The 27392-nt window shown below is 39.2% G+C and overlaps 1 protein-coding gene across 1 annotated transcript in view; it reads left to right on the top strand.

Annotated features, from left to right (window-relative positions):
* ddb1 (damage-specific DNA binding protein 1) overlaps positions 1 to 27392 on the top strand; it is a 99807-nt gene that overhangs the window by 45012 nt on the left and 27403 nt on the right. The window contains exons 14-21 of the mRNA XM_041785374.1: positions 4040 to 4203; positions 8003 to 8110; positions 11843 to 12050; positions 15810 to 15905; positions 18168 to 18279; positions 19151 to 19274; positions 25948 to 26112; positions 26619 to 26713. Of these exons, the coding sequence (XP_041641308.1) occupies positions 4040 to 4203; positions 8003 to 8110; positions 11843 to 12050; positions 15810 to 15905; positions 18168 to 18279; positions 19151 to 19274; positions 25948 to 26112; positions 26619 to 26713 (1072 nt within the window). The remainder of the gene's footprint in view (positions 1 to 4039; positions 4204 to 8002; positions 8111 to 11842; positions 12051 to 15809; positions 15906 to 18167; positions 18280 to 19150; positions 19275 to 25947; positions 26113 to 26618; positions 26714 to 27392) is intronic.

Below are 27392 nucleotides of genomic sequence, written 5' to 3'. Positions count from 1 at the left end.
TTAATCTCTTCTTCCCTGATATGCAGTAAGTTTAAGATAAGGGATTTGCATCTAATTTCTCAAGTCCAAAGTGAATAGTGCAGCTGAACTGCAGAATCTTACATTTTATTATATTTCTGTCATGCTGCTCGTGTGGTTTACCCCCGTGGCTGTCTTTGCTCTCTCTGCCAGGCCTAAAAAAAAAAAACACTCTACAGGAGTTTAAAAAAAGGCCAGGAAACATAAAAATATTTATTTATTTATTTTTGTTGTCCGAGTAAGACACACAGCCTACAACAATGCCACCAGGCCTCCTTGAAGCACAGACTGTTTGTTTTCAGCCTGTGAGTTATGATAAAGGATGAGACGACAAGGGAGACAAAGTGAAGTGTCTCTCTGCAGCTGTTAACAAAGGACTGGCTGACATCAATAAGATGCTGGTTTGCTGGAAAAATAGAAAAGAAAATCTAAATTATATCATCCTAATTTGTTTTGACACATTCTAATAAACAAAATGTGATGGTGGCATAGATTTAAAACTTGTGAGACAATTGAAGATTAAAAGAAATAGAGCCAAGAGAGTGGGGTATCAAATATCAGGAAGTGAAGAAGATGAAACAGGTCAACTGGAAAATGCAGTAAAGGGATGGCATACAGCAAAGCAAGGCACATTTATTGAGATAGGGCATTTCAGCAACAAGACAATTAAAAGTGCTTCACTAAGCCATCAAAAGCTTCATGACATGGAGAAGAAATTGAAACATGGTGGACTTATCAAACCCCCTTACCCCTTTTTTATGTTTCAGATCATCAAACCAATTTTTATATCTCACAAAGACAACCCAAGTAAATACAAAATGCAGTTTTTAAATAATTATTTATTTTTTTAAGGGGGTAAAAAATCCAAACCTATCTGGTCCTGTGTGAAAAAGTAATTGCCCCCTGAACCTAATAACTGGTTGTGCCACCTTCGGCAGCAATAACTGAAGTCAAACTTTTCTGATAACTGGTGATGAGTCTTTCTCATCGCTGTGGAGGAATTTTGGCCCACTCTTCATTGCAGAATTGTTTTATCTCAGCCATATTGGAGGGTTTTCCAGCATGAACTGCCCGTTTAAGGTCACACCACATCATCTCAACTGGATTTAAGTCTGGACTTTGACTGGGCCACTCCAAAACCTTAATTTTGTTTGTTTTTGTTTTTGAGCCATTCAGAGGTGGACTTGCTAGTATATTTTGGGATGTTGTCCTGCTGCATAACCCAAGAGCGTTTGAGCTTGAGGTCATGAACTGATTGCCGGATGTTGGCCTTCAGGATTTTCTGGTAGACAGCAGAATTCATGGTTCCATCAATCACAGCAAGTGGTCCAGGTCCTGAAGCAGCAAAGCAGCCCCAGACCATCACACTGCCACCACCATGTTTGACTGTTGGCATGATGTTCTTTTTATCAAATGCTGTGTTATTTTTATTTTTACTCCAGATGTAACGGGTCACACATCTTCCAGAAAGTTCAACTTTTGTCTCGTCAGTCCACAGAATATTTCTCCAGAATTCTTGGGGATCATCAGGATGTTTCTTGGCAAATGTGAGACAAGCCTTTGTGTTCTTTTTTTGTCAGCAGTGGTTTTGGCCTTGGAACTCTCCCATGATGCCATTTTTGCCCAGTGTCTTTCTTATGGTAGAGTCATGAACTCTGACCTTAACTGAGGCCAGTGAGGCCTGCAGGCTCTTTGGATGTGGTTCTGGGTTCTTTAGTCACCTCCTGCATGAGTTGTCGTTGCACTCTTTGGGTCATTTTGGTTGGCCGACCACTCCTGGGAAGGTTCACCAGTTTTCTCCATTTGTGGATAATGGCTCTGACTGTGGTTTGCTGGAGTCCCAAAGCCTTGGAAATGGCGTAATCTTTTCCAGACTGATAGATTTCGATCACTTTGTTTTCTCATTTGTTCTTGTGGCATGATGCGTCTCTTTCTTGTAGCCTACTTCACTTTTTCTGACAGCTTCTATTTAAGGGATTTCTTCATTCAGCAAATGTGGTGGTAATCAGGCCTGGGTGTGGCCAGTAAAAGTGAACTCAGCTTTCCAAGAACTGTGGTTAAACACAGTTAACTCATGATTTAACAAGGAGGCAATTACTTTTTTACATAGGGCCAGCTAGTTTGGATTTTTTTTTTTTACCCTTAATAAATAAAATCATCATTTATATACCACATTTTGTATTTACTTGGGCTGTCTCTGTGAAATACAAAAATTGGTTTGATGATCCAAAACATTTAAATGTGATAAATATGCCAAAAAAATCAGGAATCAGAAAGGGGGAAAATACTTTATCCCGGCACTGTAAAGTCTTTTTTGGTCTAAATGAGGTATCTGTGCTGTGCTTTGGTCATAATATGATGTGGATCAACACCAGGAGTTTTAATTGAATTTGAAGCGACTGTTTCTGCTTTTTAAAGTATGAAACGCAAATATTGACTTAATTTTGGCAGCCATTTCTAAATTTTGTCCGGGTTTTAGTCTTAAGACAAAACTAATTTTAGTCACATTTTAGTCCGTTCACCCTTCATAGTTTTAGTCGACAGAAAGTCCGTACATCTTAGTCTTTACTTTTAGTGACATATTTTCACTGTTGAAGAAATTAACCAAATTGTAAAAAAATAAATAAACACTCATTTTATACAATCAATAGCCTTGATGTAATAATCTGAAATATACTGATGAAATACTAACAAACATTGGATAACAGACTTTTGTCATAAGAATCATTGATTTCTATTCATAATGATACTCTTATTAATGTACCTTAATTATCAAGCTCTTTATTGATAATATTAGTAATATTGATTGGAATATTGGTGCATTTGGGGTGGAAGAATGAAACAATATGTTTTTAACTGAACTTGTTTATTTTGTATTACTAATTTAACAAACATTTCTCATGTAAAGGACCACATTTTTTCATATTTCTCACTAAAAACAAAAATTCCAATTTCTCCATGTGACTTTGAACACATCACAATGCAGTAACCAGAATAAGATAACTTTAAATTGAAAGACTGAGAGTTGTTGCTTTGCTATTCCCGCTAGGAGATGAATTTCTTGAGAATCTCTACTGCTGAATTTTGATTATAGATTTTATTCCTTTAACTTGTCTGTGTGAAGACTTAAACCAAAACTTCTTTTTTTAAACCCACCCACCTTCCACATGTGTTTTGTTGAATCACCTATGCAGTTGCCATAAAAGTGTTGATTTTATCCTAAATGTATTGATGTTGCATCCAGGCTGAAAGGTAAAAGCATGCATGTATCTCATATGGTCTTAAAAGTGCATCCATGCAAACCTTGCATCAGTTCTAAATGGGTTAAACCAGTTCTGTTCCAATAAAATGTGCTCAAATGGAATAAAATATAAAAGCTAATTGTCTACAGCAGATCTGGACTGATACAGTGACCCTACTGTATCAGCATCAAGCCATAATACAGTTAGAAATGACATCCACCAAGTGCTAATTGGTAAAAACTCTTCAGACTTCTTAATACAGATATAAGGGGACAAATAAAGGTCACAGACATCCACCTTACAGCCTCAAGCTCAGAAAAAACTCTGCACATCATACTTTGAGCTTGTACTGTTGTGAAGTTATTCTCTAATTATCGATGCCGCCTCTTTTCCTTAAACTGTTCCTGTAACTTGAGATCCGTTAAGTGCTTGTAAAGAACATGCTCCTGGGAAATAGAGAATCAGCTATAAATCATTTAGCATTGCAGAGGTGAAAGCTGTAATTAAAGAAACAAATTAGATGACTAAAAAGTGCAGCAATATCAAACTGTCGTCTGGTGTCTTCAGGCAGTGTGAACTCACCTCAGCTTACAAAATTACCGTCTAACATTTCTCTATTTGCAAATCACTGGGGAACTTTTTCAATTAGAGCTTGTGCATTGTTTCACTGAACACGTTTATGCCAGCATTTATTTTGTTCTGCAGCCTGTACCGTAAACTGTCACATTCACACGGCGTGAAGGGCACCTTTTTTCTCATGCCCTCTTGTCTCTCATCAGCACCACAGAGATGGAGCATGAAGTGGCCTGTCTGGATATCACACCTCTGGGGGAGGGTGGCGGTGAGTCACCGCTCTGCGCCGTGGGACTCTGGACCGACATCTCTGCCCGTGTGCTCAAACTGCCCTGCTTCACGGCCCTGCACAAAGAGATGCTGGGAGGAGGTGAGAGAAAATCAAGGCTCTGTTTGGAGAAAAGGAGGCTGCTATTAGCGTGTGTGTGAGAGAAAGATGGATGCGGAGAATGTCTGGCTAGATGACATCTTTTTCTATAGTCAAATAGCAAATACAAGGTCTTAATGGGCTGAACAGGTACAAAAAGAATTAATTGCTATCCCATCAAAAGCTCTCTTAGAAAGCATTTAACACCCACCTCAAAACTTTTAACACATAAAGGCAAAATTGTCTCTTCCATTCATTGCTTTGCAGCACTTGAAAAGCCACAGCCTGAAAACAGGGCAGGAGAGGGCGTACAGTTTAATCCTCTCTTGACCTTAACAAATTACACATTATTTGAAAGCATAAAATGCCATTCTTTTTTGTATCAAATTCAAAGAAACACATTTTGAAAGATAAAAGGACTTTATTAGAATTTACAAGAACAAAATCACTTTGTTAATGATTATTTTTCTTAACTTTCCCTTTTATTTGAAGAAAGAGGAGAGAGAGAGAGAGCTTGTTATTTTGATTGCTAGCTCATAAAATAACACAGAAAGTCAAAATCCCATAACTCAGCCAAGAAGAATCTTAAAGAAGAAAGTCAAAGTGCCTCATGTTTCACTCTCAAAGTTATAAATGTGAACCAGTCATTAAATGTGTTGACTGAAAAAGTCAAGTAAAATCTACAATCCTAAGCTTCATTCAAACTTGGAGTCCAAGTTCATGGGACTTGTCCCATGGAACTTGTCCATGGGACAAGTTCTGCTGGCTTTTTTATTCAAATTTTTATTCTTTTGCCTTTTATGAGAACTCTGTAGAGAGACAAGAAATGTGGATAGGGATAGAGACCAAGTAGCATCAGGAACTTTAGTCGTTATCTTCTCTGTGGCAAAACTCCACATAGCACTCTCATAGACTTTAAGGCTAATTCTTGGTAGGTGTATCAGTGCTCAGGTCTGCGCCAGTGAAATCATTAAGAACATAAGGGATTGTCAAAGGAACCCACAGGAGTGCGGACTGACCCAGAGTTCATTGCAAACTTGTTGACACGAAGTTATGTGGTTGGTTCAGCTCACTTTGTGAAGCAGATGGATCGGCCAGAGTCCATGCCTGTCACCAGAGAGATTTATCTTATGAAGCTCCAATCTGAAATGAATGTGCCAGGTCTGAGAACAGCCCGGACCAATTAGCGTCATGCCAGGAGAATGAAGCGGTAGCTACTGGTTGGGTTTAGTTGTAATGGCTGCCACTGGTGTAGCAAGTTGATTGGATGGAGCTAGGTATAGCAGCAGATTTATCAGAACTGGACCACATTTCTTTATTACGGTAAGAACAGAGAACAGCACTGAGAGAGCTTTTCTTGCTGGGAAAGCTGTTTTTGCTCTTCTCCTGACCAGCTTCGGTATGAGTTTGCAATGGGTACGGGCAGGGTTTTTAATTAATGTAATGAGCTGGTATAAACAATGGCTGCTGGTAGAATGATTAGCTCAGATGTAGCCACAGCACAAGTTTGACCCTAATTGAGCCACATTTTTTATTAAAACAAGAACAAAGAAGTCCACTGAGTAGCACTGAAATCTTTTTGATGGCTTAGATGATGTTTCTACTCTTATCCTGACCTACTTTGGCTCAGGTTTGCAATAGTTATGGACAAATTTAAGTATCACAAGTCATTAGCAGTGACTGCCAGCAGTGTAGCTGTTGGCTCTGTGACAGTTTCAGTTAGATATATCTAATATATGTCAGTATATCTGGAATGAAAAAGGAACAAAGAATTGAGAAGATGTTTTGGCACTTCTCCTGACCGCCCCCTTTGCCCTTCCCAAACCCTTTCTATGAGAAGTTTCCCAGATGAATGTTAAATAGATCCATGCAATAAGTCTGAGCTGATCTGTTGTCATTTGTGATGATTTATCTTTATGAAAGTTTTGCGCTCATACTTATCACCAACTCACTGTGTCCATACTGGTTGTTTGCATCCAACACATCAGGTGTTGGATGCAAACAACCAAAGTTAAACACCAAAGCGACAACCGAGGAACTATCTCAGAAACATTTAAGAATAAATTTAAGAAAAATCTGGCTTTTACTTTGAAAATCCCAATGGAGGTTTACATGTCAGCCTACACTTAACGACTGAGACAAGGGGAGCGAGCTGCAACTTTAGCAAGACTTCCATGATTTTACTCCGACTTTGGAATTTTGTCTCAGACTTTGAAATCTGAGGAAAAATTGTCAGGTGTAAGGCCGCCCTTAATGATGCAGTCACATGAAAGCTGAAACAAAAATTTTGTCTCTGCCCTTAAATTGAAACTAAGACTGCATATCTTTTTTGGGGACTCTGGTACTTTGAGGTACAATCAAACAGGAATTACAGATATTGTCGTGTTTTCAGCACATAGAAAATGTGTGGACTTACCAAAGATTTTGAAAACCTTAGTTTTACAGATCCATCCCTGATAAGAATTAAGAACTAGAAACAGATGAAAGCAGCTATCGGGATCACTGAAAAGGTAGAAAAACACCCTTTGGCACTCCTAAATGCCATTTACCATCGTGGGAACAGAAACTTTTTGCAGCCTCAGGCTAAAAAATAGTCTGCACATAATGCCCTGTCCGTCTGTGATGGAAAACTATTCTTTGTTTATAGTTTTTGGGGACTTTGTTGAATTCGGAATGATATTTAGCAAGCTTTGGAGGGTAAGACGAGGTCGATTTTTATGCCTCCTGGCATGGACAGAATATGGAATTATTCCTCAGTATAAGATGGGTCTATTATAGTGAAGAAGTACCTAAAAATGGATCATATCTCCAGTTGAGTTTCTAAATGTAAATTTTACCTCCCATAAGTGCCTCTCTTCTACTGTATCTTAGATGGGTACTTCAACATTCACTGCGCTCTCTCAACCCAAAAGCATTTAGCGCTCCATTTAGACCCTTAACGTGTTGAAACTGCGAGTGTTAAAATATGCAAGAGAGGACTTGACTACTTTTGGTTAAACTTATCAAAAAGTCAGCAGTCACTGGAGACAAAGTTTCTGAACAGGCTGAACCGGCGCCAGCAGGACTCTCACTCTCCAATTAGACTGCTGCATCCACGAGGAGGATTTCCACACTCTTACCCACAGTGCCACACGGCATTATCCAAGTGGGTTTGATTGACAGCTGCTCAAGCTTTGCAGGCTGTTTCCTCTCGTTCACTGCCCTAACAAGGACAGCGTGACTGCACCGTGTTTAAAAACAGGGAACCTTCACATTACAAGCTTGTATTCTATCCTAATTGTTGGTATTTTTAGCTTTGGCACGCTGAGTAGTTTCACTTCGTCTGAGTTAGTTTTGTGAACTGGAGTGATTCTAAATTTTGAGTGAGAAGGAGGCTTTCTGTCTGTATTCTAACTTGGACACAGCTTTGAAGATTGTGCTTTTATTATCTTGGCTCTCTCACTTAAATCACTGATGTACATAACCATGGAAACATGCAGCCTCTCTAGAAGCCACATTTCCAACACTGCTGTTGTGTGTAGAGTCAGCCAGCAGCATTTAATCAGAGCCAATGTTGTTTTGATGTAATTGGCCTACAGTCAGAGAAAGCAGGGTTAGGGAAACAGAAAAGACAGAAGACTGTATTTTTATCCTGCAGCATTTAAATGTTTCTCCAAAAGTTACCAGCCAGCCAGGCCAATAACCCGTATCGATTTTTCTGACAGAGACATTTTAGCAGACATTTATCACTTTGGTGTTTATCCATGAACCTGTGATTCCACAGCACCAGGAGAATAAATCATCTGTCTGTGTGTTCCCTCAGAGATCATCCCTCGCTCAATCCTAATGACCACCTTTGAAGGCAGCTACTACCTGCTGTGTGCGCTGGGAGACGGAGCGCTCTTCTACTTCGGTCTGGACCTGCAGACAGGTAGGTTCTTCACAACGGCCATCACGACATTGCTTACATGAGAGCTTTTCTAACTTCTCAGATTGTTGAGGTCCTCCAGGCGAGGCCACAGGCAGCAGTCTGAGAACATTTTCATTTTCAGAGAAGAATTTCACAGAGAATTACATAACAGCATGCTCTATATTTGGGTGTAATGGTAGAGAACCTCTGCAGTCTAAAGAAAACAGTGTGTTTGCTGTTAGACTACAAAAAGAGACTTCTATGATGCAATCAAACGTTGTGATTTCAGAAGGAACACCTTAGAGCTCGCTGTCAGAACTGCCAGAAAAATCCTCCTGACCAAAATACACAATTTGCATTCAAACACAGTTGCACGTCTTTAAAGTTGCTCTTTTATATTAAAAACTTAACACCCCTGTTTTTAAACCTTGTTATTTACTTAACAATGAGGTGTATTCTTAACCTTGCAAAGCAGATGGATTTGCCCGTTTCCTTGTTTCTCACTGGTGAATCCATCTTGCAAAGCTCCAGTCTGAACTGTTTGGGCCCAGTTAGAAAGTGACAGGACCAATCAGCATAAAGGGATAGTATTTTCGGGCACGGCGGAGTCCTGACATAAGCAAGCAGCAACAAGAGGCCAGTGCGTTTATGGCGAGAGACATTAGCTTGGATGCTGCTAAAGCGCCAGTTTTATCAGACCTTGACTACTTTTCTTGGTTAAAAGAAGAACAAAGAACATCAGTGAGCTGTTTTCTTTTCAAAAATTACAAAAGTCGTGTACTGACATAGTTCACGTTATTCCTCGGTAGCTGCGGAAGTGCACCTTGGTTGTGGCTACATCACGTGTTTTGTTGCTCTGATTGGCCCGTAAAGATGTGACAGACAGAACTTTCATCCAATCACCCTCAGAGTTTTTTTCAAATCCTCTGCCCTTTCCCAAACGGTTGATATTGAACGTTTCCCAGATGGATGTGTGAAACACATCCATCTGGTGTGTCAGGTTAATTTACTTAACAATGTGGTGTATTCTTTATTTTTGGAAGATTTCTAACTCGCTTTTCCACCTCATTGGAATAATTGATTTTAAACTAGAAGATCATGCTTTAAGACAGCTAAGAGCTGATTTAACCAGCTAGGATTTTGTTCTGATTTGATCATTCTGGAGTAGCTAAATCAAGTGAAACTAATGAAAACAGCAAGACAGCACTGCTAAAATGCGAGTCACGATTTTTCTCCATCAGAATTAAGATCTTAATTTTCTCTCACAATTCCTATTTTTAAAACCAAAACATTATTGTACTTAGATAAAGAAATGCTATCAACAGACTTAACCTATGATAAGGGGTGAAACTCAAACTACCTTGTAAAAACATACTGTTTTCTTCTCAGGACAGAATTTTTTAAAATTAATTTCTGACTTCTCAGAGAAGCCCAGTGAGCCGGCTCAAATTTGGGTGATTTCAGTTTGAATTTCCTTATTCCTGTTTAAAATGGTAAAACGTGGAGAGCTGACTGAAAATGAAAGAGTCCGCATGAAAGCACTTCAAAAACTCACTAGATATCTGCATTTTGAGTAATTTGAGTTTATAAACTCAACAGGAGGCCACCATGTTTTGGTCCACACTGGTACTGTGACGTCACTTAGCCCTCGCCGTTCCTGTGCAGTAACCGTTTCAGACTGGCAGCCAGTGTTAGGGATCATCTCAGAAACGCTGCACGTCTCACACACAGAGGATTTTAAGATTTAAGGTCTCTTTTATTTTTTCCTTGCACCACGAGCAGTTATCAGTCAAACTAGACAGAAAAATGATAAATACAGAGCCGTATTTACCTTGCGAATATTTATGTCCATATGGGTAGAATATGTTTGAAATCTGTTTCTTGATGAACCAGATAAAGGTCACGAACTAAAATGTGTCTGTTTAATAAAGTTGGTCCCCATACTTCTATCCATCCAACAAGATGAACTTGTCTGATCATGCAGGGTTTCTTTTAAGTGTTCCCTTTAGTTTTTGAGCAGCTTATAACATGGGAATTGCCACATTTTAAATTGATAGATATATTCAGTGCAAAAATTATATATTTAAGTTTAATTTAGCTTTATTATAGTCATTACCAGCTGAGGTAAAAGTCTCTCTCTTAATTTGTTAAATTCTTAACCTTGTTTACCAGCCAGTCTCTTACTGTTCCTGTTGCTTGGTGCAGAACAGATGGTGTAGACTGGGTTTTTAAAAGCTTTTCCTCTGAAGACAGCTGTCTGCTGCTTCTGGAATAATGCTGTGAAAGCATTGAGCATGAAAACAAGACAGCAAAGCTGCAAGCTGGACAGATCAACAATGAGCTGAATCTCTCTGTAAACTAAAGCTCTTTAAACCTGGAGGGAGCAGCGAACTTAGTAGATAACTTTTGTGTTTCCATTTTTTTATTATTTAAGATTGCTGTAAAAAAAAAAGCAAATAAATCTGAATTAAAAATCAAACAAAGCAGTGTTTCGTAAATAACAAGTGGAAAATAGTGAAATTCAAAGAAAGCATACATAAACTGTGCCTAAATAGAGATATATAGAGGTGTGATAAGTTACAGAATAACATTAGAAGAGGTATTATTGATGTCAGTGACAGGTAAGACCGTAGACGGTAGAAAGCCTGAGTGGTACTCTGTTACTGTGGGGGCTTTTGAGTCCATTCTGTGATGGTTCCCATGTTAACTGGCTTTAAATCAACCTAGACAGGGACAAAAGTCACAGCAGATAGGTCTCAGTTATTTGGGAGTATTTGTAACAGGACATGTGTACTCTCATCATATTCAAACATCTTTCATTGAAAAGTAAATTGAAATGCATCACCTGGTCAAGATCCCTGGGTAAAAGTCAATTTTGGGGATAAAAGAACCACAGAAACTGTTTTTACAGGCTGTACAGTACAGCACCCCTGTGAAGAACAAATTTTTTGACAAGTACAAGCCTTGGAACGGCTCTTTTTAATCACTTCTCTATTGAATATCTGTCCGTTCTAATTAAAACTGACTATAGGCTCTCTGTTCTGACTTGTAGGCATTTGAAAGAAAACCAGCTTAGTGAAGCTTCAGCGTCCAAATACAACCAAATTTGAACACTATGTCACTTATGTCTAAAAACTGAAAGGAAAAGAGTCCTGAGATCTTCACACCCATGTCTCCCTCCTACCAACCTCCTGGACAGCTGACTAATAACATAGAAGAGCTCTTTGAGTCTGCCTTATCCTCACCTCATATAATAGTATTCAAATGGAAAGGAAAGAATTGGCTTTTGAGGAAATCCTCTGCACAAACAGCAGAGTGCACAGAAACCTGGATGACTGGGTTAGGAATATAATCAAGTAATTCTGAGCTTTGTAAACAAATATTGCTTCATGTTCAATCAGGAACTCGCTGCCAAGACATCAGCGTGCATATAAATGTGCTCATTAATTTTGATTTACTTTGATCACTTCAGTTATTAAATGGGTGCACTGGTCAGTGGGCACTAGATAGGAGAGCAACAGCAGGCAAAATAGACTCAGTTTAATACTAAAGTCGTAAATAATTCACTGAAAAATACAAACAAAACCATAGAAAACCCTTGGTAAAACAGATGCAGAAAAATGCAGATTATATTTTTGAGACAAACTTCTTTCAGCACTCTTGAATTTTCCCTTTTGATCCTAGCTATGATCATTACATCCACCTTTTAAATTGCACTTCTTTTATTATTACCTCTTTATTCCCTCTCCACAGGCGCCCTCAGTGAGCGTAAGAAAGTCACCCTGGGCACCCAGCCCACCGTGCTGAGGACCTTCAGATCTTTGTCCACCTCTAACGTCTTCGCCTGTTCCGACCGACCAACTGTCATCTATTCCTCCAACCACAAGCTGGTCTTCTCCAACGTCAACCTCAAGGAAGTCAACTACATGTGCCCACTCAACTCTGAGGGATATCCTGACAGGTGAGCAGCAGAACTGGTTGATGACTACACCTGCAGATTACGGCAGGTTCTTCATCTGTTTTCATCACCCCACGTGGTTTGGGACCTGTGTAGTCAGGCTTTTAAATCCATTTTACACAGATTTTATTGTGGATTTAAGCACTGAAACAGGTTAAGAGTGTGGACATTTTATTATGTAAGGTAACTTTGCTACACTGCATCTGGGTTAGGATTAAGGTTTCATCTCTTACCAGCTGTTGAGTCAACCAAAGATAGATGGTTTCATATGTCCATGGCATGGATTTCATATTCAGCCTGGCAGCACCCCATAGATGGTTTTTGGTGAGGACAGAGCCTTTAAAAGGTTAGCAGAGGGTGATTGGAGGCCACTGCCAAGGAGCGATCTAAAGTTGCAAGTTTGACAGTCAGCCGTTGTCATGTCAAGACACGATTATTGCCGTTTTATAGAACGTTTTTGCATCAAAGACGCTCTCAAAAGAAGGCCGCAATCAAAAGAAAAGTCATTGAGCATAGGTTCAAGGTTCAAGGTTTTTTTATAAGTACCCAAAAGGGTAAATTTGCTGTGTAGACAGGAGCTTAGCGTCCAAGAGACAAAAAACAACAATGATTCACAATTCAAGACACAATCCACAAACTACATTTAAAGCTGACATTAAAATGCCAAAACAAACATTGCAAATTAAAAGCAAGTCATGATAAAGTGCTCTAGACGACATCCATTCTAAAATAATACTCTAAAAGTGCTAAAGTGCATAGCTACGTAGTTACCGCCTCCTTCTCCTTAAATCAAGCTGATAGGTCCAGTCATCCTCTGACTGAGAACAACTCTTTCAGCTTGAAGTTTAACAAAGTGGATCCGTCTGATCTGTTGTCTGGCCAATCCATTTTCTTTTCAAGGCTACAGGTGGTTCTGGCTGAAAACAATCAGAGACCTAATGTTAGCAATGCTACAGCCTGCTGTAGTCTGTAACTGTGATCTAAGCCAAACAAACTCTGTGAAAGAGCCCCATGTTTGGTTTAGAAACTGGAAATTTGACTGAAACATGCATGCCTCGTTCTGATTTACGAGCAGCTGATTCAGTCATACACAAAAACACACATTCCTTAAATAACAGTATGTGTACCATTGTGAAAGCTCATAGGAGATTTCTGTGTCTGTACATCCCAGCTAATCTGTTATTAACAGAAACATTTCTGTTTTTTCTGAAGTTTGATGTCCCTGATGGGAAATACTGTTATTGGAATATTGCAGCTTTTCTTTGACAATCTGCTGTACTCAGAATTTTATAAACACTTGCTAATTAAAAAATGAGTTCAGATTTATCTGACTCCTTGTTAGTGCTCGGCTGTTAATCAATTTTCAGTTTCAATTATGACTTTAGCCTCTCAGGATCCTGAAACAAGATAAATGAGATTAAACAGTTACTGTTACTCATTTTGCTCATTTGTCAACAGGTCTGTAATGTGTGGTAAATGAAGCAGACTCTGCCGTCCTTTGAAGAGTAACTAAACCCTAGAGTTTCAGCTGAGAGGCATCTACCCTGAAATTCAAAACATGCCTCTAGAATGGGGGATGTCTCGTCCTCGCTTATCCCTCATCAGCCATAACATCATTCAGTCAGTGCTGGTTTTCAGATTTAATTATTAGTCATAATGTCATCAAGCATTTAAGGTAGGCTTGCCATAAGCAATCTCAGTGTAAAATGGCGCTATTGTCATGAAGATGACACAAGTTAATATATTATCCACTGCATTTGAGGAGAAACATGGTTTATTCGCCATCTCTGGCAACTGCGCTACATTACCCACAATCGTGCTGTGAATGAGTGAATGGATCCTTTGTTGTAATTGTCACTAAAAACAACCAAACAGAAAAACAACTCCTGAGCCATACAGTAACCTGGAAACTCTCACTTACATGCTTGTCTATTATAATAGGTCTAGACCAGTGATTCTCAACTGGTGGGCTGGGACCCAAAAGTGGGTCGCGGGCAGTTTTCAGTGGGTCATGACTTGGTGTCTGAAAAGGAAAATGGTGGCAAAAGTCCTGAAGTCCTTGTTGGACATGCATGGATACCTTGTCTTTATCCTGTTTGACTGTGAAATTGGGTAAATTTAAATATTTGATCAATATTTTAACTAATATATCTCCTCTTCTTGCAATAAACGGCCACTATTCCTATGATAATGAAGTAACTTTGCAAGCTTTCTGGAAAATTCGCAAAAATTGACACATATTGATGAGTAAAGAGGGTATAAAATTTGTCACTTTTGTCCCTTTTCCTTTTTATATCATATGTTTTGGTCCAATCATGCTCCTAACTGCAACATATTCAATTAACTAAGCATGCGTTGTTGAAAATGTTTTGGAAACTTCGGTCGAGATCTGTTGTAAGACAGACTGGTGGGTCCCAGACCAGGCCAGACCAGTTGAGAACCACTTGTCTAGACCTGCCCGCTTTGTAAAGTGTCTAGCGATAACTTGGGTTATGAATTGGTGCTATACAAACAAGGTTGATTCACTTTCTGCTACTACCAGTGAATTTAATAGTAATTTCTCTACAAAAGGTGGTGACGGGGGGAAAACGAATGATGATGAAAAGGACATAGGTTCATATGTCTTACCTGCAATTTACACATACGCGGACTGCGCCACGAGCTTGCTGCAACTGAAGGCGAGCAACCTCACCCACTGGAAACGTGTCTAGGCCCTGATCAGCGGGCAGAGATCACGGGAGAACTACGAGTTAATGCAGGAATAGTATGTCAACAGCAATTTATTTTACCGTTTTGGGTCAATTTATCACCATTCTGGTACAAGTCCATGATAATATTATTGCTTCCAACATTGGGTGTGTACATTAGGAAGTTAAAAGGGTCATGTTTGCTTGAAGGTTCTGTGGTTTTATGTAAAATTCTTCGGTTAAATGTCCTTAAAAGTTAAACTGTTAAGCTCTATGGTGACAACGGATGGCACCACATTTGTCTCTTGCCACCGGATCAAATGTCAAAATCTAGGTCCTAACTGATGGACAGTGTTAACAAGTCCCCAAATTCTTAGGTTTTTGTCTGAAAAAGTGGTCTAATGGTTTAGCTCCTTTTTAAAGGACAGCATGTGCTCTGCCCCTCCAAATAAACAAGTTCTCACTTTAAGTGAGAAGCAGAGGAAGCCACAGCATGTAGTCTGTTTAGTTTGAAAAGCAAGATTGTTGATGAAGATGACAGAGAGTCGCAGTGATATGGAACCATTTTTGAGAAGTTGGAGCTGTCAAGAGCATTAAAACTGTCAGAATTTGTCAGGTTGTTGTGGCTGCAGTTTCAGGCAACAGTATAGGTGTAGCCCATAGTGAAGCGTTAGATATGTCATACATTACTGAGGAGCAGCTGCATTTTGATTTGTATTGTTTTTAAAATGTACTTGGGTCATGGTGAGCTGTGGAGAGGAAAAGCTGAAAAAGATTTCATTGATTAAACGGTGTGATACATGACAGTAATCCTTAATCTGATGTGAACTGTGAGATTTCTGATCTGCTACACCCTGCCTGCATTTTATTTTTGTAGCATCATAGAAAAGTGTTCTTCTTTCATGTCTTTTCCTCAGGCTTTGAATTGTTCACAAACATGCAAGCCTCACACTCCTTTGTTTCTATCATCAAGCAGACTGTCAGCTCAGATGTGCTCTCAGAAATGAATTTAATCAAACTCTCCTTTGATACACACTTCTGCTTCTCTTTTAACTAACCTGCACTTTTTTTACAGCCTGGCCTTGGCCAACAACAGCACTCTGACCATTGGCACCATCGACGAGATCCAGAAACTTCACATTCGCACCGTTCCCCTCTATGAGTCTCCCAGGTCAGTTTGCTTGTCAAAAGAATGAGTTAGAAATACCCTTTGAATGAACATTTCCCACCCATCATCTGTGTAGACGGGCTGTGTGTTCTTTATATTTACAGTGAGTTTGCCTGTTTGCTCTGATTTGAGCCACACTCTCTCCCGCTGTTTTCCAAACTGCTGAATAAGATGTCACTCCCGTCATTTTCACAAATTTTTAAAGGAATGGTGGTAAAATTTTGTGCAAAAGCAGTTAAGCTCATGAGTCATGTACATCATGACCGTGTGATGCAGTCCAATCTTTTCACACCAAAACATGAGTTGTGCTCAAATGTGCACCATATCTCTGAAAGGATATCATAAACTCTTAAAATATGCACCTTTTTCTCAGAGATGAAGTTGGCACACAGCATATGATGCAAAATAGGGATGGGTAAATCTTCTCTGTTTGGATGCATTCAGAGCTAAGTGAGCTCTGGGTCATCAGCCTTTCTGTAGCTTAAAGGTCACATATTTTTCCCTTTTAAGGAACCTGAACCTTAAGCATTAAACAATCAGTAGAGCAAGTTTGGTAAGGTCCAGATGACCAGTTTAGCATTGATGTTATATAAGATGGCGTACGTCCAATAAGGGATTTCAAAATAAAGAAATACAGGTGTTTATCAAGCCTCTGTGCCAGAGAAGGCCAACCAACTTTGTTATACAGAACACAGTGATGAGTGTTATAAGGGTCTCCTGTCATAAATTTAAGAGCAGAGTGATAAACTGAGCCCAGAGATTTAAGAGTGGAAGCAGCATTGATTCATTGATGATTGGAACATTAATCATCCAATTGATATATCGATATACATCGATGAATCGTTACACCTCACTTCAAGATGTCAGCATCATCTTTTCTCTCCTTCATGATTTTCACACCTCACATCATCTTAAATGAACGTTATGTTATGGCAGCAGTGGGGGCAAGTGCATTGTGCCACACCAATAACCGTCCGTGGAGAACACAGTAAGCAGTGCCACTCACAGCATGAAATCCATGCTTAGTCCATTTGCATATATGACTGATTTAAACGCAGCCTCAAGGCAGATAATTTTCCTCAAGGAGTTTTTGTAATGGAGTAACTCAAATTAGTTGAAGTTTTTCAGCCCTACTTTAATATCATATTCATATTAAAATTTAATACTGACATTACTTCGGATATTTCCAGCAGTAAAAAAAAAATAAAAAAATAAAAAAAAATAAAAATAAAAATTTCTCAGTCTTTTTGATTGTACTGGGACATTCTTCTTATGATGGCTGTCATGTCATAGGCACTGTGACAGGCAGAAGTTGTTTATCCCTGTTATGTAAACTCTATGTGTTCATGAAAGACTGCCACATAATAAAGCAGAAACTGCTACTGGAAGCTGCTGCATCTAATTTACATTTTCTGCTTCTAACGGACCATGATAACTCTCTGCCAATCAGGACCTCACTTGGAAGCGCATGGTTGCAGCCCTGATAGACATTTGTAGTTCGATCATGAGGCCTGCGGCTCAGTGCACCAGCGATCATGGCTTAGTTCTTATTTGAAATTGGACTCCTGTCAATAAAAGCTGCACTGCATAATGTGTATTTAATGAATGGTAAACTGATGTTTTGGTTTCATGGAGGAATTTCTCATGATGAGGGAGAAAAGCTGTTTGAAGTGCGTTTCCTTGCTCACGCTGCAATCCTGAATGCTTTGTGAGTAGCTTGCAGGACGGCCACCATTGAGTCTTTCTACCTCATTGCATAAAATTCATCAGTGAAACAGAAGCATTGGTTTACTATTTAGTAAAAACACCCTGAGGGGTGAAGTTTTTGTTGAACAGGAGTGAACACTGAAGTGGGCAGGGCAGTGCAGCATGTCTGTACTTGTCATCTTTTGGTATTGTTTTGACTTAGTGTCCCCTGGCAACAGACTTTACACTCTGTGCATTTACATTTTTAATTGTAACAGCATTTGTGGATTCAAAAAGTAACCAGATAGACTACTAATTACTGTAGAGAGTGTTGCTATCAGCCATAGAAGTGAATGGGTGGATGTGAAAAGACTTAGAATGATGAAAAGAGCTGTCCCTTTACTGTTGACTTTGTCCTCAAACATTTAGGGGACACCTGTAGCTCAGCGTTGTTAAATAAACCATCAAAGGATTGACTGACGTGTTTTCCAGGAGTCTCCCAGGGCACTTTGTTTTTCTCAGCTTATTGCTGTTTTCATGCTTACCTGTATCTTCCTGTCCATTCTTCCCCCCACCCAGGCGGATCTGTTACCAGGAGGTCTCTCAGTGTTTCGGGGTTCTGTCCAGCCGGGTGGAGATTCAGGACGTGAGCGGCACCACATCTGCTGTGCGGCCCAGCGCGAGCACTCAGGTACTGCAGCCTCATGTTGTGTTTGGATGATAAAACACCCAAAGGCTTGTTTGTTTTGCACTCTTATCTAACCAGGCATGCTGACTAACAGCATTATTTATAACATTAACAGGGAGCTCGTCAGGACAACACATGTCCTGCCCTGTTAGTCACTTAGCACGTGTGCGAGAACTGCTTTTATATCTTAATGCTGCTCGGTTCATTTACTTTTGTTATCAGAAGTGTAATATCAGCCTACACTGGCAGAAAATTAGCACCATTGTACAATATATTCTTCTTCTTCTTGGGTTTTAGTGCTACTGCAGCAACATTAGTTAGTAAATGAGTGCAATAAATGATGACAGTATGCCATTTTTTAAGTGTCACATCCACTCAAGCTAAATTTATCTGCCTGGAGAGTTCAAATCAAGTCCAAATTAAATCAAACAAAATCATCTTTTGTCTGATACGCTGTCAAAAAACAACAAGAATGGCTTCAGCTGCCAAGAAAAAAAGAAGCAGCATTTAAAGAGCTTTGTACTTGGAGAGCTAATCAAAAGTCCTTTCAGGCAGATTTACACTGCCAGCATGTGTTGTGTCCACTCAGCTTGGCTCTCCAGCTTCCCCCAGGGGGACAGGTGTGCACTTTATTTGTGATTGTATTTATTGCCGCAGCACAAAACAAAGCAGTGCCAGAGCCTCCCACATGTGACGGCTAGAAAGATGTTTACCTGATTTTAAATGCTGCACATCTGGTGCTACAGATTGTGCCAACTGTGCTGTCCAGCTCAGGCAGAAGTAGAGATTTTGAATTGCTTTATAGCGTTTATTAGGTTTCTCTTTGCCTCTACCTCTCCCTGCTGTCCTGTCTGATAAATCGACATTGTTGCAGGCTCTCTCCAGCAGCGTGAGCTCCAGCAAGCTCTTCCCAAGCAGCACTTCTCCCCACGAGACCTCCTTCGGAGAAGAGGTGGAGGTTCACAGCCTGCTCGTTGTGGATCAGCACACCTTTGAAGGTGAGACAGCTGGATGAACATTTCTATTTGATCTTACAGAGCTGCTGCTTTCATATGGAGCCTCTGATGGTTAAATAATATTGTTCACACTGCTCAGAAAATAACCAGGTCAGTGCAGGAAACTTTCCCCTTTCTGGTGTCAGCAGTCATTCATAAAGCAACCAGATCTACTCTGCTGAAAGATACAGAGGGATTTCATCAGTTTAGCTAGAATAAACCACACAAGATGCACTTTGGCTCTTTTTTTATTCCAAAATTAAACACTCTTTTCATACACACTAAAAAGATTGGCCTGTTGAACATCTAGCTAACCTTCTCCATGGTGAAGCTAACTTAGAGTAATAAGATTTCTCTCCATCCTGTTTTGCAATGCAGATTTCACTGCACCAGGCCTCCCTATCAAAACCCAAGAGTTACCACACCAGCATAAATTACAGTATGTTATATGGTAACGGTATGCAAATGAGGGAATGGTTCAGCACAATGTACCCACAGCTGACTCCACTTTATCAGCGTGTGAACAGATAACTGCTCATTAAAACGTCATGAGGTTTTCATCAATCAGACAGAAACATTCTTATGCAGCAGTGTAGCATGTTTGTGCTATGTAGCTAAACTTCTGCTCCATATTTAACAAGATATGCAGGGTTCATTTACAGTGTAGCCAATTTAAAGCTCACTGCAACAACAAACAAATCTGCTGTTATATTTTAACAAGGCTCAGTAGCTTCTCTATAATCAACTTAAGCTGTGTCAAATAGGGCTAAACGAACGCCTGATTTTTCCTTATGTCTCCAGGTAATAGAACATGTGATTCATCGCACCTTTTGTAGGGGTACTTTTCCTACCAGTTTATTTCAGTGAGCAGCTCATATACTGCCTAAATTAAGCACAAATAACCAAGCAAAACCTGGCATTAAAATAAAACAAACAGGAGAGAGGGGAAGGAAAATAAAGAAAAAATAACTGTGTGGATCTCATTAGGGAGGATACAGCAACTTAGAACATAGGTGTATGTTTGCCATGGATTGTTTCAGGTCGTGACAAAATTATACAAGCCTCCTGTGCTTGATCTGAGAATATGGCGTTAAAAAGACGTCTAATAGGAAAAGAAAAGTACACAGACGTACATGCAAGTTGTAAACAAACAGCTGCTGAAGAAAAACACGCTTTTATATGTCCATTTTTAGTCAGGCTATCTTTAAATACCTGCAGCAGTTCAGATTTGTGATTCTTAAAGCAGTGATGTTTAATTTCTAACAGGAAAGCACAGATGCATCGGTTTAACATTGATATAAGCTGGTTTTGACCTTGTTAACAAACTATGGCCCATGTGCTGCAGATTGTGGGACTGATGGATGGTGAACTGGCCTTGTCTGGCTATCCAGCTGTAGTATTGGCTATTTGATAAAGGAAACTTTATTGGATTCTGTTTTATTTTTGTATCAATAATAACTGTATTAACTGTTTAAGTTGTGCACTTCATGTTTATGTCAGGATATGATGAAAAATCATTATGTACTGAGTGTTGGCTGCAGTAAATCAGCCCAGTAGGGTGTCATTTTTATTGTTCCTTTGCAGTGATACTGCTGAAAGGTACTTATTTTGATTTAATTCAGTTTATTATTTTTACTTTTGTTGTTTCCAACACCACTTAACTGGAGGTCAATGTGTGTTTTCTTGTTGTTTATATATTTTTAGAGGTCACAATCTCAGGTCACAATGAGTTTTTGAGTTCCTTTGAGAAACAAAATCCCCTATAAGTGCAAATAATTTAAACATAGTATTTCTCTGGCAAAAAAAAAACAAATAAAAAAACAATAACACAAGCTGCTGCGTTCAGCACCATCTGCAGACCTCAAAAACTTCTTTGTCAACCCTGACAGAAGAACATTACAATAATGGAATCACAAAGACACAAAAGCATGAAAGGTGACCTCAGCATCCTGAAACAATAAGATTAATCTAATCTTTGCAATATTTCTGAGGTGATAAACAGCAACTCTAGGCACTTCCTTTATATGAAAGTCCAATGAAAGGGTCTGATCTAAAAGCACACCAAGATTCTTAGGCTCTCTTTCCAGTGAATTACACAGTCACCCACAGATGGAGTAAAACAATCATACAGATGATTTAGTCTTGCTGGTCCAATAACCATCAACTCTGTCTTTTCTAAATTCACAAGCACATACTCCACAGGCAGACAGTTTGCAAACAACACACTGTAAATGAAAGAAGAATCATTTTTAACCCAAAGTCCAGTAATATTGCTGTACTTTTTTCTTTAGCCTCTCACATCTTTGCCCGCTTCACCCCCCTCTGTTTGTCAGCAAATGAACGCCGTCTATCCTTCTTTTTACCCAAATAAAGGGGTTTAAAAAATCTCGATAAGCCATTTCCTCCCTAAATCCAGCTCTACCTGTTTACTTTTTCACATTTTTGCCTGGTTTTGCTGCAGTGGTGTTCCAGAAGGTTCTTAGGAAGAATAGGATTACAGTAATAATGAGCCGGAATGAGTTTTTATCACTGTTTGAGCTTTTTTCTTTAAAAAAAAAAAAAAAAAAAAAACACTATGTAAATGTCGTCCTCTGAAATTCAGAAACACTCAGTGTTTGTTTGCTTTTCTGCAGTGACCTGATGTAAGGTCAATCACTGAGCTGGTCTGTCTGATCGTTTTATTGATTCTGTTTTTTTTATCATCCGGGCTAGTGCACAGCATAAAAGAGGACACAAGCTCAGATTCCCTGATAAAAAACATGAAGGAGTGCCCTGCAGAGGATTAAAGCATCCAAACATCCTCAAAAAAAGTCTTCTCTGAACCTACTTTAATATAACCAGAGTATATCTTAGAGATATTTGCTAAATTGGAGAAGGTCTCTTTGCTGGTCTTAAAGTCTTCTTTTGAAAACCATCTTTCTTTCTTCTGAAGTCTAGAGTTATCTCTTTTCCTTACAACATTCATATGCAGTGCATTTTTCCCATGTTGCAGCCTGATGCCACACAATTTTGCTTTTTTTAAAAATTATTATTAATTACACTCAGTACCCCACTATGACAAAGTGGAAGTAGAATTTTAGAAATAATGCAAATTTATTAAAAACAAAAAACTGTGTAGTACCGTCTTAACCCCCTGTGTGCTGCAGGCCCTTTTTCTTTGTCCCACTTTTCCACAGCTGTGATATTTCTCATAGGCAAACCTACAGTCTTTAGCCATATGGTTTTCTGTTTTCCACCACATCTTTAGCATTTTCTAATGTCCGGCTGTGGCTTTGGTCATCTATCACTGACCTTGGTCACCAACCCTGTCACTTTATTCTGTTTACTAGGTTCTTTCATGCCATGCAGTTCCACAATGGCTCTGTTTGCTTCCCTATCGCTAATGTAAACTTGAGTGCATCTTTAAAAGCCAGTCCATCCTCTGAGAGCAGCCTCTGCTGTATCCTGTCTTCATTCGTGCTCCATGTAAATGAGCTCTCAACTTTTAATGCCAACAATCAATAAATCAACAAACAATAGCTTTGCACTGCATAAAAACACTAAGCATCACTGTCATAATCAACACTTGTTTTCCAATATCACTGAAAATATTTTAACTTTTCCAGCTGTTTTTAAACTTTTAACCCAACTTTGTAAACTTAAACCATATATTTATTTCATTTTAACCTTTAGCATTTTAGCATATAATCAGTATAGTCCTCGTGGGACTAATGAAGGAATATCTTATCTTATTATTTAAACTATTAATTCAAAACACCCCTAATGTGCAAGCACGTACGAACTCAACACATCGCTCGGGCAAGGTGAGCCCCAAACTAAGCAGCGAACAATCAGTCAGTCTTACTCTGACATCACCTCATGCCCACGTGTGCTAAAATTTACAGACCTCTTCAGATTTTTAACACACAGCACTGCACAATTTTTCAGCTGATTTGTGCTGATCAGCTGCTGGGTCTCTTGTTTCTATCGCTGCGTATCTGCAGCGTTGCTGTCCACTAATTTCAAAGTTCCAGGTGTGTTAGCACACAGGATACATTCCCTTCTGGTTCACTAAACCCTATCATCTAGCAGTTTAATTTCTTTATGGTACAAATTATGATAATAGAGGAAAACTTTAACCTATTAGTTTCACTTTTTATGACAAAAATTCAACCCCTACCTGGTAGTCCCCCCTACAGTGTCAGCTTCATTAAAATGACTGCAGCGCTTCTCACTTGTGCGCCAAAACCTGTGTCTCATCATATCTGGCACTATGTCAGCATTACCCTGAGGAGTTGTATGTGCAAATGCGATCATCAAAATCAGCTGAACTGGACAACATACAAGCTTTAAGCTACAGTGGTAAAGCTGACCTTGTGTCCAGTTGCCAGATGTGCGAGCAGAGAGAGCAGGACATTGTTCAGAGAAATGTCTACAGGCAGGAAGGCATTTTCATAACAATGCTGCTCAAGCTCTGTTTCCAAAAGCAGCACATCTCGAAGTTCAAGTTAAGGAGGACAAAAAACTCACTTTTCAGTTTATTTGGCTCTCATCATTAAAAATAAGCACTTAGGCATTTTGGCACCTTCTTCAGAGCGCTGAAGACGGCCTTGTGCCGAAACACATAAGCTCTGAAGAAGGCCTTGTGCCGAAACATCCAAGTGTTTGTTTATGAAGATTTGAGCCAAATAAACTAGTGAAAAGTAAAGATGTGCTGCTTTTTATACTTTTCAAACTCTTTGAGAACTTGCTGTTCTGAGGAAATCAAGTGGTGAATGAGTGCAACCCTACCCTTCCACTGATTCTTTTATTTTTCTGATTAGTTAACACCTATATTCTAGATACATTCAGATACATGTTGTAATAATACTAACATAAATAGTCAACATCACACATGAGCCTACGTCCGTCTCCTTTTAGTGTTCCTGGAAGCGAACGCTTTGCTAATTTAAGAAGAGTTTTCTTCGTAGTTAACACATCTGACACTGACAGTCTCCTGCTGACTTTTTGGCTCCTCATCCTCATAGGAGAAAGAGCATCTGTCTACAAAAACAAGATGAATAAAGAACAAGTGATTAAATGGCGACCTGTGGTGCTCCTGTTTTAATTTCAGCCAGCTTGTTGTCAAGCCTCCAAACTAAATTTTTAAAAATGAGAATTTAAGCCAAAGCAATCAGAAATCATTGTTCACTATCTCTTGGAGAGGTTTCAGGGTTTATTATGCAGGAAGCAGTAAGAGTTAAATCATTGTAACATACATTTTTATTATAAAACTTTGTGTTTGGTAGATTGTTTCTAATGTGTCTTGGAAATAAATCTGATATCATTGGAAAGCCTGCTTATTTCCCTTTAAGTGGTGCCACATTTGTAAGGAACATGCATTTGTAAGATGATCAGAAGAGCTCAGTATGAGGGCTGCACCCATGAGAAATGTTCCAAATCTTCTCTGCCAATGGATGAAAGTTTCAAAAATGGTTAAAAAAAAGTGGCACAATTGGGCAAAATTGGCTCAAAGTGACACAATGGGGAAAAAGTGGAGAGAAAAATCACCAGAACTGGCAAAAAATTGACAAAAAGTGGCAAAAAGCAGCTTATGTAGGCAAAAAAATTGCAAAAGGATGTCATGGCAATGGACAAAAATGCCAAAAATGTGAGAAGTACAAAAACTAGATTAAAGTGGAAAAAACATATAATAATAAAAAGTTGCAAAAATGTGGCGAAAAAACTGGGAAGGTGCCAAAAAGAAATGGCAAAAATGGGCAAAATGTGGCCAAAAAGAGATGATGAAAAATCGCAAAAGCTGCAAAAATGACCAAACAGTGGCATACATGGGGAAAATGGTCTCAAAGTCACAAAATTGGATGAAAAGTGGCTAAAGAAATACTAAAGTGGCTAGAAATTGGACGAAAGTATCAACAAACTGTCAAAAAAGGACAAAAGTTGGCTAAAAGTTGCTGAAAAAGAGGTTGAAAAATGTCAGAAACAGGTGAAAATGGGCAAAAACTGGATAGAAGTGGCAACGTTTTTTTTTTTTTCCAAAAAAAAAGGGCAAAAATGGGGGAAAAGCAGCAAACATTGGCAGAAGTAGACAAAAAAAATTGCAAAACGAAGCTATAAGCAAAATGTTGCCAGAAGATGTAGCAGAATTGTGCAAATAGTCTAAACAAAACAGCCAAGAAAATTGCAAATATGGGCAACAAGTGGTAAAAAAAAATGGCAGAAATAGGTGATAAAGAGCACAAATGAGATAAATTTGGCAAAAATGTGGCAATAATGGATGGATAAAGTGGTGAGAGTGGGTAAAAAGTACCGCAAATTAAAACATTCCAACACCAGAACCCAATAATAGATTTACACCTTTCAGCTCTTCAATGAGGTAACTGTTAGCTAGCCAGGATGCTAACACCAGTAGTACTGATCCAACACACATGCATTGATATCATCAATAAACCAAAACTGGGGCCCATTCTCTGGGTTTGTCAGGGGCTCAGCTAAATCTTTGGGCAAGCCTGCAAAGAGGGTCTAAAATTCTGGTCACGAATGACTTCTGTATTTCTTCACACAGTACTGAAGCCATTCATAGTTTAAAATTCTTGTTTCATGACACCCCCATGTATGAGTCTTATTGAAACGGATTTGTCTTGTGCTGCTGCTTGACCCTGTTTTTAAATGCATGTGTCTTTTGTATTCCCCTCAGTTCTACATGCCCATCAGTTCCTCCCCAGTGAGTATGCCCTCAGCATGGTGTCATGTCGTCTGGGAAAAGACCAGTCAGTGTATTTTATCGTTGGCACGGCGATGGTGTATCCAGAGGAGGCTGAGCCGAAGCAAGGACGCATCATTGTCTTTCACTACACTGATGGTCAGTGCACAGGCTTTTTTATTACTCCGTTAACAAAGACAAACTTCACTGCACATGTTTAGTTTCTCAATGTAACCCTGGCTCACTTTCCTCTCCCTCCCTTTGTTATTCATCCTGTTTCATTTTCTCCTCCCCTCCTCTCTGTCCTCTTTGTCCTATGATGCTCTTGTTCCCTTCCTCACTTAATCATTGTCTTATCTCTTCTTATCAGGCTTTCCTGCTCTCACCACTACTGATTCCCCTCATTTTCTTTCATACTCTGTCCCTCTGAAGGTGCATGGCTCGCCTTTTATTTATTTTCCTTTAGCTTTCATTCATCCCTCAGCCTTCTTCCTGAAGCCTCTTCTTCTGTTTCTGACTTTCTCTTGCGTCCCTCTCACAGTTGTACTCTATGCTCCACCTCACTGAGATCTTGTAGGTGCTAGTTAAAGTTGACATTGAGCATGTAACACTTAAATTGTAAACTGAGCAGACAGACTGACAGGCATGTTGCTCTTTACCTGCAGGTAAGCTGCAGACCGTGGCTGAGAAGGAGGTGAAAGGAGCTGTCTACTCGATGGTGGAGTTCAATGGCAAACTGCTGGCCAGCATCAATAGCACAGTAAGTTGTCTGAGTTTTCAGATAGACGTAGAAAACAACCGTCCTTTTCCTCTCTGCAGCTGTGGATATTGTGCACTTCATGTGTGAAGAGAAAAGTGCTGCCCGAACGATGAGTTGGTTTCAAGGTAAACTTTAAAGATGGTCGATTTGTCAGATAATGTTTTTACTACACTCACTGTCAGACAGTCTGAACACTTGAAAGCGTTAGAATCAGCTCTCTATAAGGTGCTGACCACTTTCCCCTTTAAAGTGCAACACCTGTCAGTATGTCAAGAGATTTTTTTTAGCTGTTGCAAGGTTGTGTTTACACTGCAGTATTGATTGGAAACACCTGGACAGAGCCAGCAATGGAAGGATATCATTCAGGTCTTTTTCTTAGCTCAATGCATCAACGAACTTCATATTCACTTAAATGAAATATACAATACTGTAAAAAATGTATTTTTCCCCTTTATGATTCCTGATTTTTTTTTTTTTTTTGCATATTTATTACACTTTAATGTTTCAGATCATCAATCCAATTTTAATATCTCACAGAGACAACCCAAGTAAATACAAAATGCAGTTTCTAAATGATGATTTTATTTATTAAGTGTAAAAAAAAATCCAAACCTGTCTGGCCCTGTGTGAAAAATAATTGCCCCCTGAACCTAATAACTGGTTGTGCCGCCCTTGTCAG

This window comes from Cheilinus undulatus, linkage group 1 (genome assembly GCF_018320785.1).
Source record: "Cheilinus undulatus linkage group 1, ASM1832078v1, whole genome shotgun sequence".
In the NCBI taxonomy this organism is placed as follows: Eukaryota; Metazoa; Chordata; class Actinopteri; order Labriformes; family Labridae; genus Cheilinus; species Cheilinus undulatus.
The sequence above is the reverse complement of the archived record's forward strand: the minus strand, read 5'-3'. Positions and strand labels throughout refer to the sequence as shown.